The sequence below is a fragment of the Talpa occidentalis genome, unplaced genomic scaffold, assembly GCF_014898055.3.
Source record: "Talpa occidentalis isolate TD23 unplaced genomic scaffold, MPIMG_talOcc4v2.1 talOcc4.17, whole genome shotgun sequence".
NCBI lineage: Eukaryota > Metazoa > Chordata > Mammalia > Eulipotyphla > Talpidae > Talpa > Talpa occidentalis.
Window position 1 is genome coordinate 29,320,561 of NW_023601754.1, and position 16,581 is coordinate 29,337,141.

General features: G+C 48.6%; 1 protein-coding gene across 2 annotated transcripts in view; it reads left to right on the forward strand.

Moving 5' to 3' along the window:
- The window catches only part of LOC119250406 (liver carboxylesterase 1-like), a 28,350-nt gene extending 14,136 nt beyond the window's left edge, over nt 1-14,214 (forward strand). For both annotated transcript variants that reach the window (XM_054697601.1, XM_037518134.2), the window contains 10 exons: nt 1,586-1,739; nt 2,442-2,546; nt 4,680-4,784; nt 6,422-6,460; nt 7,214-7,354; nt 9,211-9,291; nt 9,575-9,722; nt 11,834-11,959; nt 13,516-13,588; nt 13,909-14,214. In XM_054697601.1, coding sequence (XP_054553576.1) covers nt 1,586-1,739; nt 2,442-2,546; nt 4,680-4,784; nt 6,422-6,460; nt 7,214-7,354; nt 9,211-9,291; nt 9,575-9,722; nt 11,834-11,959; nt 13,516-13,588; nt 13,909-14,092 — 1,156 coding nt within the window. In that variant the 3' untranslated portion in view covers nt 14,093-14,214. The remainder of the gene's footprint in view (nt 1-1,585; nt 1,740-2,441; nt 2,547-4,679; nt 4,785-6,421; nt 6,461-7,213; nt 7,355-9,210; nt 9,292-9,574; nt 9,723-11,833; nt 11,960-13,515; nt 13,589-13,908) is intronic.
- The last annotated feature ends 2,367 nt before the right edge of the window (nt 14,215-16,581 follow it).

Genomic DNA, 16,581 nt, shown 5'->3' on the forward strand with positions numbered 1-16,581 from the left:
ATTCTCCTCCCTGCACTGTGGACTTCCAAGTGAGTGTGCTGGGGCCACTTCCAGGCATGTCAGCCCTCAGGGGGAATCCCTTCAGGGGATCCTACTTACTTATCTATATACCCCCGACCTTCACCAAGTCCTTTCATAATTGGGCTCCACCTACCTTCTCAACCTCCAGCCATACTGGTTCACTTGTGTTTTTGTTTTGTTTTTTCTGTTTCTTTTTTTTTTTAGTATAGTTCTTGCAATGTTTTTACTTCTTCTGACTTGTGATTCCAGATAATGCATTATTTTTTTTTTCTTTTTAATTTTTATATTCCCCATACAATTGCAACCCCAATTTTGGGGGGTTGGTAATGGTTCACTTGTTTCTGAGCTTTGGCATGTACTGGCCCCTCTACCTGGAATGCCTACTCGACCTGACAGATACCCATGCATCCTGCAAGGGCCAGCGCAAATGTTACCTCCTGAAACTTTCTTCTTTTTCACCTGTGCTGCCCCGCTCATGGTATGCCTCCATCATGAAAGTTAGCAAGCAGCCCAGCTGTGACAGATTACTTCTCTTACCTCGCAGGAAAGGAAGAAAGGAGCAGGAAATTAGGCAATGCTTGTGAGTAAAGGAACGGGAGGCTGGAGCCACACATCAATGGCTGGGACAACCCTCCTAGAAGCAATGTTAGGCCCACTCACCCCTCTTCCTTCCGATTTGGTACACACATGAGAATGAGTGAAGGTTAGAATCTTCTAGAACCTTCTCAGTCAACTCTGCATGGGCACCGGAGCCAAGTTTCTTGCAGGACCCAGTTACTCTGAATGCCTTTTCTGAATGCCCTGGCCCTGGAACTACTGCCCCTGGGGCCACGGGTGGACAGGCTGAGGCGGCGGTGGGTTGCTCCCTGGAAAGACCTAGGGAGCTGGGGGAGGGGTTTCTGAGCTGTGTCGCGTCCTGGACTGCTTTGCCTTCTTGCTTTCATTGATTCTCCTCATTCCTCCCACCCACAGCCCCTTTCTCTGCTCCTGTCACTCTAAAAGTGCTACATGAGCTCTCTCCCTTCCTCTCCTCCAGGTCTCTCCACTTCACCGCAGCCATGCCACCAGTTGTGGGTCCAATCTTGGCAGCTTCCACACATGGTTGCTCACAGCTTTTTGAGATGCTTCCTTCTCTTGGCTCCTGGCCTCTACCTTCTAGGCTCTTTGCCAGAACCTCCTGTTCCCCAACCTCACCTCTGCCTTTTCTTTTATTGCTTTTTATTTTTCCTGAAAGCATTTTTACTACCTGTAATGCTATATTTATCTATTTGTTTTTATGATCTGTAGTATGAGCTCCATGAGAGATTTTTTCCTATTTTGTTCTCAAAGTGTTCCTAGGCCTTAGGGGACAGTACTTTGCCCACAGAAGATGCTCAGTGGTATGAATGAATGTACAATGGAACTGTGCTACAGGAATGGGAGGCAAGTGAAGACATGTGTTAGAGCCACGGAAGACCAGTTTTACTCCAGAAGGCTCACCTGGAGCTCCCAGCCCCACCCATGTTCTTAAGAATCTAGCCATGACCTCTTTGCTCCCCAACCCACCCTGTTCTCTTACTCATAGCACAGGAGATGAACACTGCTTAGGAAACTGGGGTCACTTGGACCAGTTGGCTGCTCTGCGCTGGGTGCAGGAGAACATTGCTAACTTTGGAGGAAACCCAGGCTCTGTCACCATCTTTGGAGAATCAGCAGGAGGTGAAAGTGTCTCTATTCTTGTAAGTGTTTCTGGTCCAATGCGGTTGCTGACTGGATCCCTTGGAATTCAACCAGTCTATCCATTGGCACCTTTACTGATTAGACCTGGGTTCAGGGCTGACCCCACGCTGTACAATGTTAAATGGTGGCGAGTTAATGACTTAGCACTCCTTGGACCCCAGGATAGCTTCCAGGAAGCTCAGAACTCAGTTTAACTTAGATATCTATCTATCCATCCATCTGCCTATCTCTCTACCTACTTACTTACCTACATACCCACCTAAGATTTTTTAAACAAATAATCTCCCTTAGCATTACAGTATAACATGAACATGTACCTAACTATTAAGTACTTTTCCGTAACATTATTTTTATAGCTGCATAGTATTCCATGGTAAGACTGTGAAATCATTTATATACTCAATCTCATCACTTTGGAATCTTGGGTTTGACAAGTTTCCTGATGCTTCTGATTAATATCAGAATGTGGCACAAACCACATACTTTGTGTTCTGTCCCTTGCCCTGTGGTCCTGGCTCCCTCCTGCTGATGTTTTCTTGGAGCAACCTGAAGAAAAGGCAAAGCCACGAGAGGCTTTGAGGGGTCCACTGAACTCCAGTGTCCCCAGGGAAATGGACCAGGACAGTACAAGGGGTGAGGGAAGTCATTGAAGACCTCCTGTCCAGAAGCATATTCTCCTTTCCTCTCCACTCCCTTCCCAGGTTTTATCTCCCTTGTCTAAGAACCTCTTCCACCGGGCTATCTCTGAGAGTGGTGTGTCCCTCACCTTTGGTCTGGTCAAGAAGGAAATGAGCGCTGCAGCTCAGGTAGGTCTCACTCACTCTGGATCCCTCTTATACCCATTGTTCTGTGACCTGAAATCTGAGAATTTTCTTGCTATGGGATCCAGCTGACATCCTCAAAAAATCTTGAAAATGAGAATATCTGAGTGAGAAGGGCAAGGAGACATCTCATTCAACTCCCAGTTTCACTGATGAGCAAACTGGATCATAAAGCAGAAGAAACATGCCAAGGTCATCAAGCTGTCAGGGCAGAGCAGGAGCTCTGGGCACATTGACTGCACTGCCTCAGTTGTGCCAAGGTGGGATGCAGGGTTGAACAGTAGGCCTGGACAGTCATTGTGTCCCTTTCCAGTCTGATTTCTGGTGAACCCCCTTACTGAATGTGGGTCTGGAGTGGTTCCTCCCTGAAGACCTTGTAACCAGGGTTGGTTCCTAGAGAATTCATTCATTTACTCAATAAATAGTTTTGATATAGAGACACCTAGCAACCTTATGAAGCTTCCATTATAAGAACGGAGACAGTTAATGGTTCCATAATCACACTAATTATTAAATGTCAACTGTGACAAGAGCAATAAAGGAGAGGTACCTGATGTCATAACAGCATCTGCTGCAGACAGGACAGCCGATGAAGTTCTCTGCCATTAACAAAGACTTGGAGTCTAAATGAATTTGCAATGTGGGGAGGCCAGGGAGAGTGCCATCGAGAGCTGCTCTGCCTTTCACTCTCCCAGCCCAAGCTTTTATTGAAGATATGAACAAAGGAACAAGAAAATAGCATGCAACTGTGGTTTTGCTTATACAGATTAATAAGCTACTACTGAAAGCAAGTTTTTCTGGTTAGTGAGGAACATGAGCAGAAGCCAGTAGGTCCTCAGAGAACAGGAGTCAATTCTGGGAAGTTCTATTTGCAGAACTTCTAATGTCCTGGAACTCCGTATGCAGAGTAAACAGGTATTCTCCAAAAACTCCAGCTCCTTTTAGGGCAGCAGGCTCCCAACAAGCATCCAAAAGAAGCACTTACCCCAGAGTATAAGGGGAGATTATCAGGAAAAATTTCCTGGAAAATGGATCAATGAGTTGCGATCAGAAGAATGGGCAGTTATTTACTCAGTGAGAAATGGGTATTCCAGGAAGAGGGAGCACCATGTGCAAAGGTCCTGGGATAGAAGGAGGTATCTTGTGTGGGAGCAAGCAAGACAGGCTGATGTGGCTGGAGGAGGAGCAGAGGGAACTTGAAGTAGACTAATGGCGGAATGTTGGCAGGGATCATGACGCGTAAGAAGGACCCTGGTGAGGAGTTTGTCTTTATCTGGAGTGTTAGGAAGCCCAGGAAGGTGAGCAACAGGGAGGTTCTGCTGAGAAGAGCGCCCCCTACAGTCAGTGATGAGTCAGGGCTGTGAGAGCTGGCTTCAGCACCAGACTAAAGGGGACTTGTAAGTAGGAGGGGAGCAAAAGAAGCCACTAGGAATTTTGGGGGGGGGTTGAGAATGTTTTAAAGAATCTTTTTAGTTGTAAACAATAGAAGCACTTGACCAGGCTTAAGTCAAGAAGGGGGAATTTATTTAAAGAGGTGACAGAGAAAAGAACATTTTGCTGTTAAACAGGAACTTGACATTGGCAAAAGGAAGGGAATCTAAGACTCATAGTCTCTCCCTCTCTCCTCTTCTACTTCTCCCTGTGACTTTTTCTTTATTCAACAAATACATTCAGGCACCCTGTGTCAGACATGATACTAAGCAATGGGGCGCCCATGCACCCTCCCCACACCCCATTGTTCTGGAACCTGCCTTGTCTCTGTTAGCAGTTTCCTCTCTCCCTCACCCTACCTGTGGATTGCTCAATGCCAAATTGTTAGCAAGTGGCTGAGCTGCAATTTGAAACCAGACAGCATATTTTAAGGTTAAGCCCCACCCCATGCTGCCTCTGTTTAGATGTTCAGCCTTGAGAGCATGTCCTTTTAACAGAGATAAGGTAACATAGATGGAGGTTGTGTAATTGGTGTGACTAGGACCCAGGACCCACACCTCTTGGTCTGGAGGATTTTCTGCCACCCCCTGCTGCCTTTAGACATCAACATTGGACAAGAATACCTCTTTACTGATGGAGGCAAGGGACATGCCTCTTGAATTCTGCTGTTCCCTTTGATCTCTGCAGAAAATCGCTTTCTTTGCTGGTTGTAAGACAACCACCTCAGCTGTCCTTGTTCACTGCCTGCGCCAGAAGACAGAGGAAGAGCTCTTGGATGTGTCGCTGAAGATGGTAGGTACCTATACACACCTCTCGCTGTACCTTCCCCAAGCCTGTGAACTGGGCCTCAGAAAGACTACCTGGGACGTTTCTCACCTGTCCAGGCTAATGTCAGCTTTTGGTCTGGAGGAAGAATTTCTTCATTCCTTTTTTATTCGGAAATATCTTAAACATTCACAAAGTAAAAAAATAGTATAATGGGGCCTCCCTGGTGGCGCAGGCAGTTGAGCACAGCACTGTGAAGGTGTCCATAGCCTCTGCAGTGTGGGTTCGATCCCGGCCAGCCACGGAGATACCCACATGGCGTAGCAGACCTCTCTTGTCTCGCCTGCTGCTCCCCTCAGCAGTGTGTTTCAGTCAGTCTGCCTGTTCTGTTCCCCACTCTGTCTCTGGTGAATCCTCTCACCCTCCCGCATATCTGTCCTGTACCCCGGTTCTTGTATGCATGAATAAATAAAACTTTTAAAAAAAAGTAAATTAAAAAAATAGTATAATGAACAATGGTATAATAATCTCCTAGCTCTATCAAACTTTCTATTTTGTCATTCTTGTTTCAGATATATTTCTAATAAATCAGGCATTGCATATTCCCACACGCCACTACCATTCTGAACTTTAAGGTTGGCGATATGAAGAACAAAAATTTTTCAGAAAAATTGTCACAGTTTTCTTGGTTAATTTAGAAACTCAGTTTCAATCCCGTAGGGGTTTTCTGAGAGTGCCTCAACTGTGACTCTGGGATAACATGCATCCACACAGTCATTCATCCTTTCATTCACCATCTTATTATCCATCTATAATTTCACCAATCCATCCAGTTCATTGATATCCTTTCATCAACCTAATGTCAATCCATTTTTACCTTTTATTAATTTATTATCAATCACCCATGTTTATCCAGCCATCGTATATCTTCACCCCATTACTCATCTCTCTAAAATCAATAGTGAATTCATCACCTACCTGCTAGTTATCAGGCATTTATCCACTTAACCATCCAATTTGCCTGTATTCCTATATTTACCAACTCCATTCATTTGTGCATTCATTTATCTGTCTGTCCATCCATCCATCCACCCATCCACCCATGTTAAATTCACTCTTAGGAGGTTTGTCTCCTTGGGAGGTCGAAGACAATAGCTCTCTACACTTAGATCCTATCTGTCTAGAAACACTCTTCCCTAGTAATTCTAGCAGAAGTGTTGAGGTTAACTCTACTGGACTGACATGGGCACATGCCCATCCCTGAACCAATCTCTGTGCCCAGGAAAGGAAGTACCCTGGGTCACATACAGAGGCCTGGATTCATAGAGTGAGAATGGGAAAATGGGAGGTATCCCAAAGGAAAATCGGGATGTTGTTGCTCTGGGGAACAAGGAGGAGACATGGATGGAGGACAGGGCAGGCACAAAAGACATCTCTCAGTGCTCCAACCCCTTCACTCCCCCAGCACCCCCCTGCACCTCCACCCTGAGCTTGTGTCCAGGGGAGCCAGCATCCTGCCCACTTCCTCCTGGCCCAGCCAGGTTGGCACCAGTGAGGAGAACCTGATACCTTGAACCTGATACTTTTGGCAGCACACAGCTCACAAACATCAGATTTTTTCCCCCGGTTCCTTTCTCACCCACATTCTCTCTTTGTCTTCACAGAAATTTTTCACTCTTCATTTACTTGGAGACTCCAGGGAGGTAAGGACCTTTGACTTCTTGATTATAGGTTGTAAATCTTGACAACTTTAAGCTGTAGTTAATTATGAATGAAAGAAATCTCCCTCTGGACTCATGTTTGTATTGCTGAGGCCCAGAGGGCTGCGGTGACTTGCCTAGGTAACACCGCCAGGAGGACCAACTGTGGATCTGGAACTCAATCCCCTGATTCCTAATCCAGGGCTCCCACTCATTAATTCTAACTCCCTGGGCCCAGCCCCCAGGCTGCCTCCCCCATCATGTTTATATTTCCTGCCCCCGGGGGGAGAAGGGGAGACTAGAATTTTCCACCATGTAGAGGTGGAGGTAACTGGATAGGGGAGTCTACAGGAAGGGCCCAGATCTCCTGAAAGCTGCAGGAAGGATTAGTATCACAAACTCACTATTTGCAGGACCCTCAGGAAGGGGATCCCCTTCCATCTCTCCTCTCCTCCCATCCTGCAACCTGGCCGGGTTCTGATGACTTTACCTTCTTGAGAAGCAACTTCTCAATATCCTGCCCTGTCAGCCCTCCTGCTGGGGTAGTTACCCATCACCTTACCACTGCTTTCCCCTGGGCAAACTTCTACCTTTTGGGATCAGAAAGACTTAGCTGCCTTTTTTAGGACCCTGAATTCAATGGCCACTGCCCTTGGCCACACAGGTCTATGGTACTGGTCTCACCCAGGTGGCTGGAGATGGGGACCTTGGTGTCCGTATGGGAGAAGCACAAACAGCATGCTGGCTTTTTCCCAGAGCCACCCCTTCCTGCCCACTGTGGTTGATGGAGTGCTGCTGCCGAAGACCCCTGAAGAGATGATGGCTGAAAAGAACCTGAACACTGTTCCCTACATGGTTGGAATCAACAAGGATGAGTTTAGTTGGCTTCTGCCAACGGTGAGCAAGTGCGGGACTCTTAGAAGACTGCCACCTGCTGCCCCGCCACCCCTCCCCCCAGATCCCTGTCCCCTTTAGCACAAACTGACATTTCCATGGACACTTTCTCTGGGATACCCCAATGGTCACCTGGGTGGTGTAGCCCAGGAGCCTCTCCCCAAACCCTCTCTTGATTGTCTTCAAACCAAGATCCTGGCATGTAGGGGCTGGGGGAGACTCGTGGGTGCTGAAGGGGGAACCACAGCCTTGACAGGAGGTACTTGAGTGAGGAGTGAGCCTGGGGCCCTACTAGCAGCCTCACCCCCAGGCTTGGGATTTTCAGTTTCCCCATAAATCCCCCTTTCTGCTCTTAGTCATCTAATTGGACAGATTCAGAGAAATGTGTTTCCTCTTGAGTTAGAATTGTCTTCTAAAAGTTAGCAAGGGCTTTATACACTCATTGAAGTTGGAACATTAGGTTTATTCAGTGACCCCACTGCAATAGGGAGAAGAGTCTAGTGTGAACTGAGCTCTCATCCCTGATACAAAAGGCTGGAGATCATATAAAGGCCATAGTGTACTAAGAGGTGGGCTGTGCATGTGGGTTTGTCCATGTGACTAGGCCACCTGAGTTTTCTCTGGAGGAGAAATCGACTTGTCTTGATGGCAGGAGCAGTGGTGTAAGTGGAAGCCAGGTGCCCACCAAGGGTAGACCTTATACTCCCTCCCCACACCCCAGGACTGAGTGTTTTCTTTTCAGAGAGAAGGCTCTCTGGTCCTTGTGGAACCAGTTTTGGGTGTTTAATTTACATCTCAAAGGGCAGAGACCAGGTTTATAATGGCAAGCTTTCTAGAGCTGAGTTTGAGGACCCTCTGCCCATCCCAGGTTTGTTACTAGAATCCATGGCAGTTAAGTTCTCCTGGTGTCTGGAGCTTTCTCAGGTAGATGTTTTAAAGAGGGACTCAAGGCATCCTAGGTATGTGACCTTAAGTGGCCAGAGGCCACACTGGAGTGTGGTCACCTGCAGAGGCTTGGATGGAGGCATTAAGTACAGAATTCTATATTCCTAACCTTGAAAAATTTCTTGGGTCTTACCCAAGGAGTAAAGCTATAATATAAAATCATAATGGGGGCCCTCCCTGGTGGCGCAAGGGGTTAAGATGCAGCACTGTGAAGCTATCTGCAGACACTGCAGCTTGAGTTCAATCCTGGCTGGCCAGGGAGGTGACCCACATGGCACAGCAGACCTCTCCTAACTCACCCCTGTTCCCCTCAGTAGTGTATTTCAGTCAGTCTGCCTGTTCTGTTCCCCATTGTGTCTCTGGTGAACCCTTTCACCCCCCACACCTCTAGCCTGTACCCAGTTCTTATATGCATAAATAAATAAATCTTTTAAAAAATCATAATGGAGGGACTTGGGTTTCATTGGCCATTTGGAATGGGGATGGATATTTGTAAGGTCTGTGTCATCTTCTCCAGTGTCCTGACTTCAGCACTAGCCTGATATAAACCTCCCCTGTCTCACTGACCATTGAATATATAGACAGTTGGCAGATAGAGACAGACAGACAGATGCAGACAATTACATTGGATATATAGACAGTTGGCAGATAGATAGAGACACACAGACACAGACACAGACAATTGCAAAGGTCTGGGCCCACTTGTCTAAACATTTACTTTATCTTCAGCACATCTTGACTTTCTAGATATAAGTCCATTAGATCATTGATTTTGCCCAACTCATCGAAGACCCACGTCCAGGAGACATGACGAAGGGAGAGGCCCTTCAGCCGCATTGGCTTGGGCAGTTGGTCAGTTGATTCTTCCTGCTAATTCCCAGTGAGTCACAAATGATTAACTGTTATTTTAACAGATGATGGGCTACCCACTCTCAGAAGGCAAGCTGGACCAGGAGTCAGCCACATCTCTCCTATGGAAGTCCTATCCTTTTGTTGTAAGACTTTGGGAGAATCATGGTAACTAGCTGAGACCCAAGGAGGGGTGGAGCCACACCTTACCTCACAGAGCAATTAAATGGCAGAATGAAGACTAGGCCCGGGGGTCTCTGTCCCCACCCCTCTGCCTTTCTTACCCAAGCACCCTGGGTCAGGGGTTGCACAGGGCGAAAAGCTCCCTATTAACTCAAGTCTTCCTCACTGGCTGAAGAAGCTGTGCCAGCCACAGGGGGGGGGGGGTACAGGGAGGAAGCTGTCATTTTCATTCCTGATCCCTTTCAGAATGTCCCCGAGGGACTGACTGCAGCGGCCACTGAGGAGTATTTAGGAGGGACAGACGACCCTGTCAAAAAGAAAGACCTGTTCTTGAAAATGATGGCAGATTTGATATTTGGTGTCCCCTCTGTGAATGTGGCCCGTAGTCACAGAGGTGAGTTCAAGACATTGGACAGGGAAGGGACAGCTATCCCACAAGCTTTCCTGTCTGTCTTGCCCACCCTCAGCATGGAAAGATGTGAGGGAACAGCTGGGGGTTAGGCCTCCAAGGCTGACTCCATAAGTCCTGGGGTGGGGCACTGTCTTATTTTGATTTCTGCCTGAATCAGACTCTGAGGCAAGGATCTGAACTCAAGTAGATTATCTGGGAGATGATCCCAGAAAACGCCAGGGGAGGAGTAGAGCGGTGACATGGAGAGAAGAAGGAACCAAGCAATGCCGTATTGATGAGCAAGTGTCCGCAGTGGCCAGCAGAGCTGGGGAGCCCTGGGGAGGTAGAAGACTTGTCTCGTGACTGTCCCTTGCAAGGGGCCCGTTCCCAAGGGCCCATTAATTCCCTGGCACTTTGGCATGCTGCCCACATGGACAGAATGGTCTCCATGGTCAAAGACCTTGGACCAAGAGCTACAGATCCCAAAGGCAGCAGTCAGGCTGGCATACCCAGAAGTAGGGGTTGGGTGAGCAACAGCAGCCTCCACTATAGGGGCTCCTTACTAGAAGTTATGGTCAGAGGGCAAATCTTAGATGAGTCTTTGAAGAGTCCAAAGTCAGAGCTAGCTGCAAACTCACTTATTAACTAGTGGAGCTGAAGAAGAATGAAGCCAAAACTTTGGAGTGGAACAGGTCAGTTTTAAACCCCTCCTTTCAGCAAGCTCTGCTTGACCTTGACTCAACTGTTTAATGAGTGAATTACGAACCACAAGTTTGCTTGTTCCAAATAATACTTCCTGCTCAAAGATGTCATGATGGGGAGCAGGGGTTAGGGAGGCCATTTAACAAATGACATCCTCATGTTGGGATGGCATATGATGTTGTCATTTGTGGACAAACATTTCATTACATGAAGAAATGATGATTGGCGTTATGAAATAATATATGCATTGTTATCCCAACTTTATACACATAGGAGAGGTGTGTGCTGAAATATGATAGTGGTTTCCCTGAATGGTGGGATTATAAATGATCATATTGTTCATTTTCCTTTTTTCTGCATTTTCCAAGTTCATTGTTGTATCCAAGTGGGGAAGGTTGTAAAATTTCTCCACCAGCCTGAGTCAGCACCCAGCCCTTCGCCATGAGATCCCCCGTCTATGGGCACTGTGATCTCCGCAAAGCAACCCTCTCCCCACAGTTGGGTGGCCCAAGAGTTAGTCCCCAAGAAGCAGGAGAGGGCAGCTCCAATGGCATAATCAGCAGGAAACCTGGTATCTTCTTGGGGCTTGGAGTGGAGTTGGTGAGGGACCAGGCAGGAGAAAAGAGAGGGGCAACTTTGTCTGTCCTGGCCCTTTATCTTTCTAGCCCTTACCTTCCTGCCCCCCTGGCCAAACAGGAAGTGAGATAAGTGAAGTGGCATAGGAAACCCTGAGCTTGTGGTTTTCCTTGACGCAAGTGGCAACCTGTCACCTTTGTGCACAGGTTTGTGTTTAAATAGCTGCACCTTCAGACCAGCCACTTGGACCCCCTTCATCCTCCTTAGAATAGGTGAGAAAACACTGGAAGTGAGACAGGTCAGAAGACACCTGTTAGGCTGCAGGTGTTCTCCAAAAGGATGCAAACCAGGCAGGGATCTATGTGTTACAGCAGCGTAATCTGTACATGTATGTCTCGGTGTGGCTGTGTTGAGTAGGCAAAGGGGTTTATGATGTAAGTTGACCCCCACCCTGTAATGAAAGTTGAATGGATTCACCAAGTTTTCATTGTTCTTTTATTCAGCCAGTATTCATTCATTCATTCATTCAGCAAATACAAGGCTCAAATCCCAGCTCCATTCAACCATGGCAAATCCCAGCTCCAGCAAGTCATAGGGCTTCCCCAAGACTCTGCTTCTCTATTATGCTGGTCATCAGGGGTAGGGGCTCATGTAGGGACACACGGTATCCAGCACGTGGTTGGCACTGAGACAGGCAGTGGCTACTACTGTTACTGTTGTGTTCTCAGGCCCCCATTGTGCTGCAGTTTCCCTGGGTGCCCAGGGACCCTGGACATCTGACACCCCCCCAAGGGTGCATCTATTTAATGAATTGTGCATGAACTATATCCTCTCAGATGCCGGAGCCCCCACCTACATGTATGAGTACCAGTACAGCCCAAGCTTCTCGTCAGAGCTGAAACCCAAGGTGTCAGACCACGGGGATGAGCTCTTCTCGGTCTTCGGAGCCCCATTTTTAAAAGGTGATGACCCTTATTGAGACTGCAAGTATGGAGTGAGGAGATCTGGGTCCCCCATTTGGTGGTCTTGGGCAAGTTCTTCCTCTTTAAGTCTTAATTTCCTGAATTCACCATAATAGTTTTGGGGTTTTGTTTGTTTGTTTTTTTCAAAAAAAAAAAGATTTATTTTTATTTATTTATGCATACAAGAACTCGGGTTGCAGGCCAGAAGTGGTGGGAGAGAGTAAGAGGATTCAACAGCAACAGAGTGGGGAGCAGAACAGGCGGATCCACTGAAATACACTGCTGAGGGGAGCAGCAGGCAAGACAGGAGAGGTCTGCTACGCCATGTGGGTCAGCTCCCTGGCTGGGGATTAAACTCATGCTGCAGTGGCTGGTGATAGCTTGATAGTGCTGAGACTTTCACCCCTGCACCACCAGAGAGGCCCTGAATTCACTGTAGTAAGTTTAACAACAAAGGGTTCCAGCATTTTCCTGTTTTGACATGCACAATGGAAAATGTGTAGGCCTGCTCCCTCATCCATGGCTATGCTAGGAACCGGGTCTGGGCATCAATAAGATAAATGATGGGTAACCTGCAGGGATCTGGCACCTCTTGCCCTCCCACTCACAAGAGCGTAACAGAATGTGAGTGAGAGTCAGGTTAAAATTGGCATTGAGGTGCCTCCCCCACACCTCTTGCCTGTACCCCTGTTCTTATAAGCGTAAATAAATAAATCTTTTTTTAAAATTTGGCATTGACCTTGAATCAGGACCAACGTATCTCTATCCATCCATCTAAAATTCCTGTAAAGGCCTCCCTGGTGGCACAAGGGGTTAAGTCTCAGCACTATGAAGCTATCTGCAGCCACTGCAGCATGAGTTCGATCCCCAGCCAGGGAGCTACTCACATGGTGCAGCAGACCTCGCCTGTCTTGCCTGCTGCTCCCCTCAACAGTGTATTTCGTCAGTCTGCCTTTTCTGCTCCCTGCTCTGGCTCTGGTGAATTCTCTCTCCCTCCCACACTTCTGACTGTACCCAGTGCTTGTATAAATAAATAAATAAATCTTTTTAAAAAATCTTTTAAAATATATTTAATTATGTTATACTTTAAAGAAGATCTTTCACAAACACCTTCAGTATGTTAACTACTAGTAGTTACAGGTGACTTGTTAGCCACCTGGAGACTGTCCCTGACACCTCAGGGGCCCTGGGTATTTCCTGGCTGGGTGCTTCTGTAGGCCCTTGCAGCTCTGTGTTGTATTAGATTCTGTGAAAATGTGGGTGGGTGACGGAGAATGAGAAAAAACCCAAGAAGAGCAATCCCGAGCTGGGATAACTGACTAAGGGCCTGAAGGGGTTGGTGTGGGCGGTGGTCACAAAGGGTTGACTGCTGCCCTCACGGAGCCCAGGTCAGTGACCCTCGAGCTTCGAGTGCATGTAAATTACCCAATTGCAACTTTTGAGACAGAAGTTCTAGACTACGGACTCAGAGCCTGAATTTCTGGCCAGCTCTCCACTGCCACCTGCCCAGGAAACACACTTTGAGTAGCAAAACTATTTTTTCTTCTTCTCCACAGAAGGTGCCTCTGAAGAGGAGATCAAACTCAGCAAGATGGTCATGAAATTTTGGGCCAACTTTGCTCGGACTGGGTGAGCATGATGGCAGAGATGCAGCGGGGCTGGGGCAGGGCACAGCTGCTGGAAGGGGGTTGCTGCTAATGTGAAATGGTCAAACTTCTGGCCATGTGACCTCTGACCATGAGACCTCTGACATGAGAGTCTCCCGTTTGGAGAGGCCACCTAGGAGGTGGTGTGTTCCGCGCCTCTGGAGGTGTTGTGTTCTCCGCCTCTGGAGGTGTTGAGCCTGTTGGAGGAAATGAAGATGAAGCTGGGTGGTGGTCACTGCAAATCTCTAGGGCTTACTGGGCCACACAGTAGCTCTAGGGAATTATATTTGATTCTATTCCCAGGAACCCCAATGGGGAGGGGCTGCCACACTGGCCAGCATATGACCAGAAGGAAGGGTACCTGCAGATTGGAGCCACCACACAGGCAGCCCAGAAGCTGAAAGACAAGGAAGTGGCTTTCTGGGCTGAACTCCTGGCCCAGGAGGCCGCAGAGAAGCCGCCACACACAGAGCACATTGAGCTGTGAGCAGCAGGCCTGACTGGCCTCAACGCCCAGGAGGGCCCAGGAGGGTTTCTACGGGAGGCATTTATGGGCCAAAGAGGTGAATTCTCATGGAGACTGGGCAATTTCTGGTGGGGAAGGGCACAGGCTAGGGAGGGGAAATTCACATGTGTATGGCATGGCCTCAATTTGGGAAATAAATGTTCTTTTGGAGACCATGTCAGTGGCTGTGTCTTGGGTTGGAGATTAACCCATCCTCCTCAGGAAAAGAAAGGTGAAGAGAGAGCACAGGAGCAAGAAGGTACCGCATGAGCTGCTGAGGGGACTGTGGAGCCCTGCTGGGTCTCCCCAAGAAAATACCACACTCCTCAGTATGTATGCACCTAATGGAATCCCAGGGGTCTAGTGTGATGTCTTGGGCTTGGTCCCCACCTCCCCAGAGCAGACCCCAAGACAAGGATTTGAGTGCATTTGTTTATTTGATGGGTGGCCCGAGGGGACGCTGAGAGAGGAGTGGAGAAGAGCTACAAGGGAAAGCACTTCATGTGGACTGTGTCAAGAGCCACTTCTCAGAGGCCAGTAGGGGGTGGAATACAACAAACCTCAGGGTGCTTCTCCAGGGGAGGGAGGGAGCTGGGATAGTCTCTCTTCATGGGGGTTTCTCCTCAACACCAAGACACCCCAGGGTTTAGCCCTGAGGGAGAGCCCCAGGAGCCACAAGTGTGTACGGTGTGGGGACATGAGCAGCACAGTACCCACCGCCAAATTTAAACTAGAATGGGCATGGGGAGGACTCTTGACCACCCTCCATATGGACAAGGGGAGACCCAGATTGGGGGAAGGCTGGCTGAGTCACCCAAAGTCATTGCTGGAACTACGGGACCTTGCCCTTAAAGGCGGTTTTTCAGACCACACTGCCCAGCCACCGCCTTGGCCCCCCAGGCAGGAACGGCATGGATTCCCTTGATGACCTGTCCCTCTGCGCCTTCCTGCAGCTGCCCCCACCCTGTGCAGCTCTAGGATGGAAAATACTGAAAATAACTGGTGATACAAAAAAGCAAGAGGAATGAAAGAAACAGAAGCCTGCAGAGGCCATCAGACCCCACGAAATAAGGGGCCCTGCCTTCCTGGAACTACAGGGACTTCCGCATCACCTGTACAGCTTCTAGAAATGCTTATGCACAAGCCTGTGCTGATTCTGATTCTGTTGGCCTAGGCAGGGGCCTGAAGATCATGATTTTTCCTGACTTCCATGCTTATGGGAAGCCAAGGTTGAGAGCCACAAACCCTTTCTGAAATGTCAGACCACAGGGCCCCATACAGAGTATGGGCTAAAGGCACCCCAAATGCACCAATAAGTGAGTACGGGAGCTGTGTGCCTGGTCCCTGGAGATGCAAGACCTGTAGATCCACCCAGATGTTTCAGGGCCTGTGGGAAGAAGGCAGGAAACCAAAGCAACAGTTCTTTGACCGGGCCTTGCAGAGACTGGAATGTTATGGACAGGATGGCCACCCATGGAAGCCACTGTGTTGGGGTCAATTTGCCAGTTCTCCTGCAGCAAAGCCCCACACCAGCAGAGCCACCTTCTTGGCCGCTCAGCTCCTCTTGGCCTCTGCTCTGGCAGCCCCTGCCAATGCCCTCTGGGTCTGCTTGCTCACTGTGACCTCACATCCCACTCCATCCCCTCTGCTGAACTTGGCATGCCTGCTTGAGTTGTCTCTGTGCAAAGAAAGTCTGAATGGTCATCCCAGGCCCCTCCAGGACAGATTGTCCTGACCAGGGGCTGGATCCCTGCCCCCTAGGCCCTCTGGGCTGGGTGCCTGCCTGGACTGCTCAGCTGGGATCAGGTCCACAGAGTCCAGGCAGGGCGCTGTGGGGATGGCAGCCCCTGCCAGAGTTTGGCAATCCTGGTTTAAATCTGGCTGCCCCGCAACCTGAAGGAGCCCGCTTTTATCAGGACTCTGGCTGCTCTCTGGGTTTTTGTCCAGAGTGGAGGCCCAGGTCTCCTCAATTCTCAGATGCCTCTAAAACCTACCTGGGGTGCACTCCTAGGCTTCTGCTCTCGGCCATGCTGGCAGCACCAAATCCTCCCTTCTCTTCATCCTCCTAGCCTGGGAAATCTGTGGTTGATCACGAAGTCTGCCTGCTGGATCATCTTTCACTCTTCCAAATCTATCAACTCCCCCTGAGATTTTTCAGGGCTCAAACCTATTAGACCAGAAGCCAGGAACAGGTTCTTTGATTTTCTGTGTCCTGCTCTGACAGTAAGGACAACATAGAGTCCGGAGGTGACTCAATAGGGACATTGCAGGAAACAATGAGAGGTGGGGTGACAGTTCCTGACTGATTTCCCAAAATGGTGCCCACCCACTCTGGAACCAAAAGTCTGTCAATCAAGGGACAGGTTTCCTTTATAGGATTGAAGACCGGGTGGATGGGTGAGCACCACTTCTCCCCAGCACAACTTCTCCTTAACCCTCCAAAGCTACAAAAAAGCTCCTTTGTTTTACCA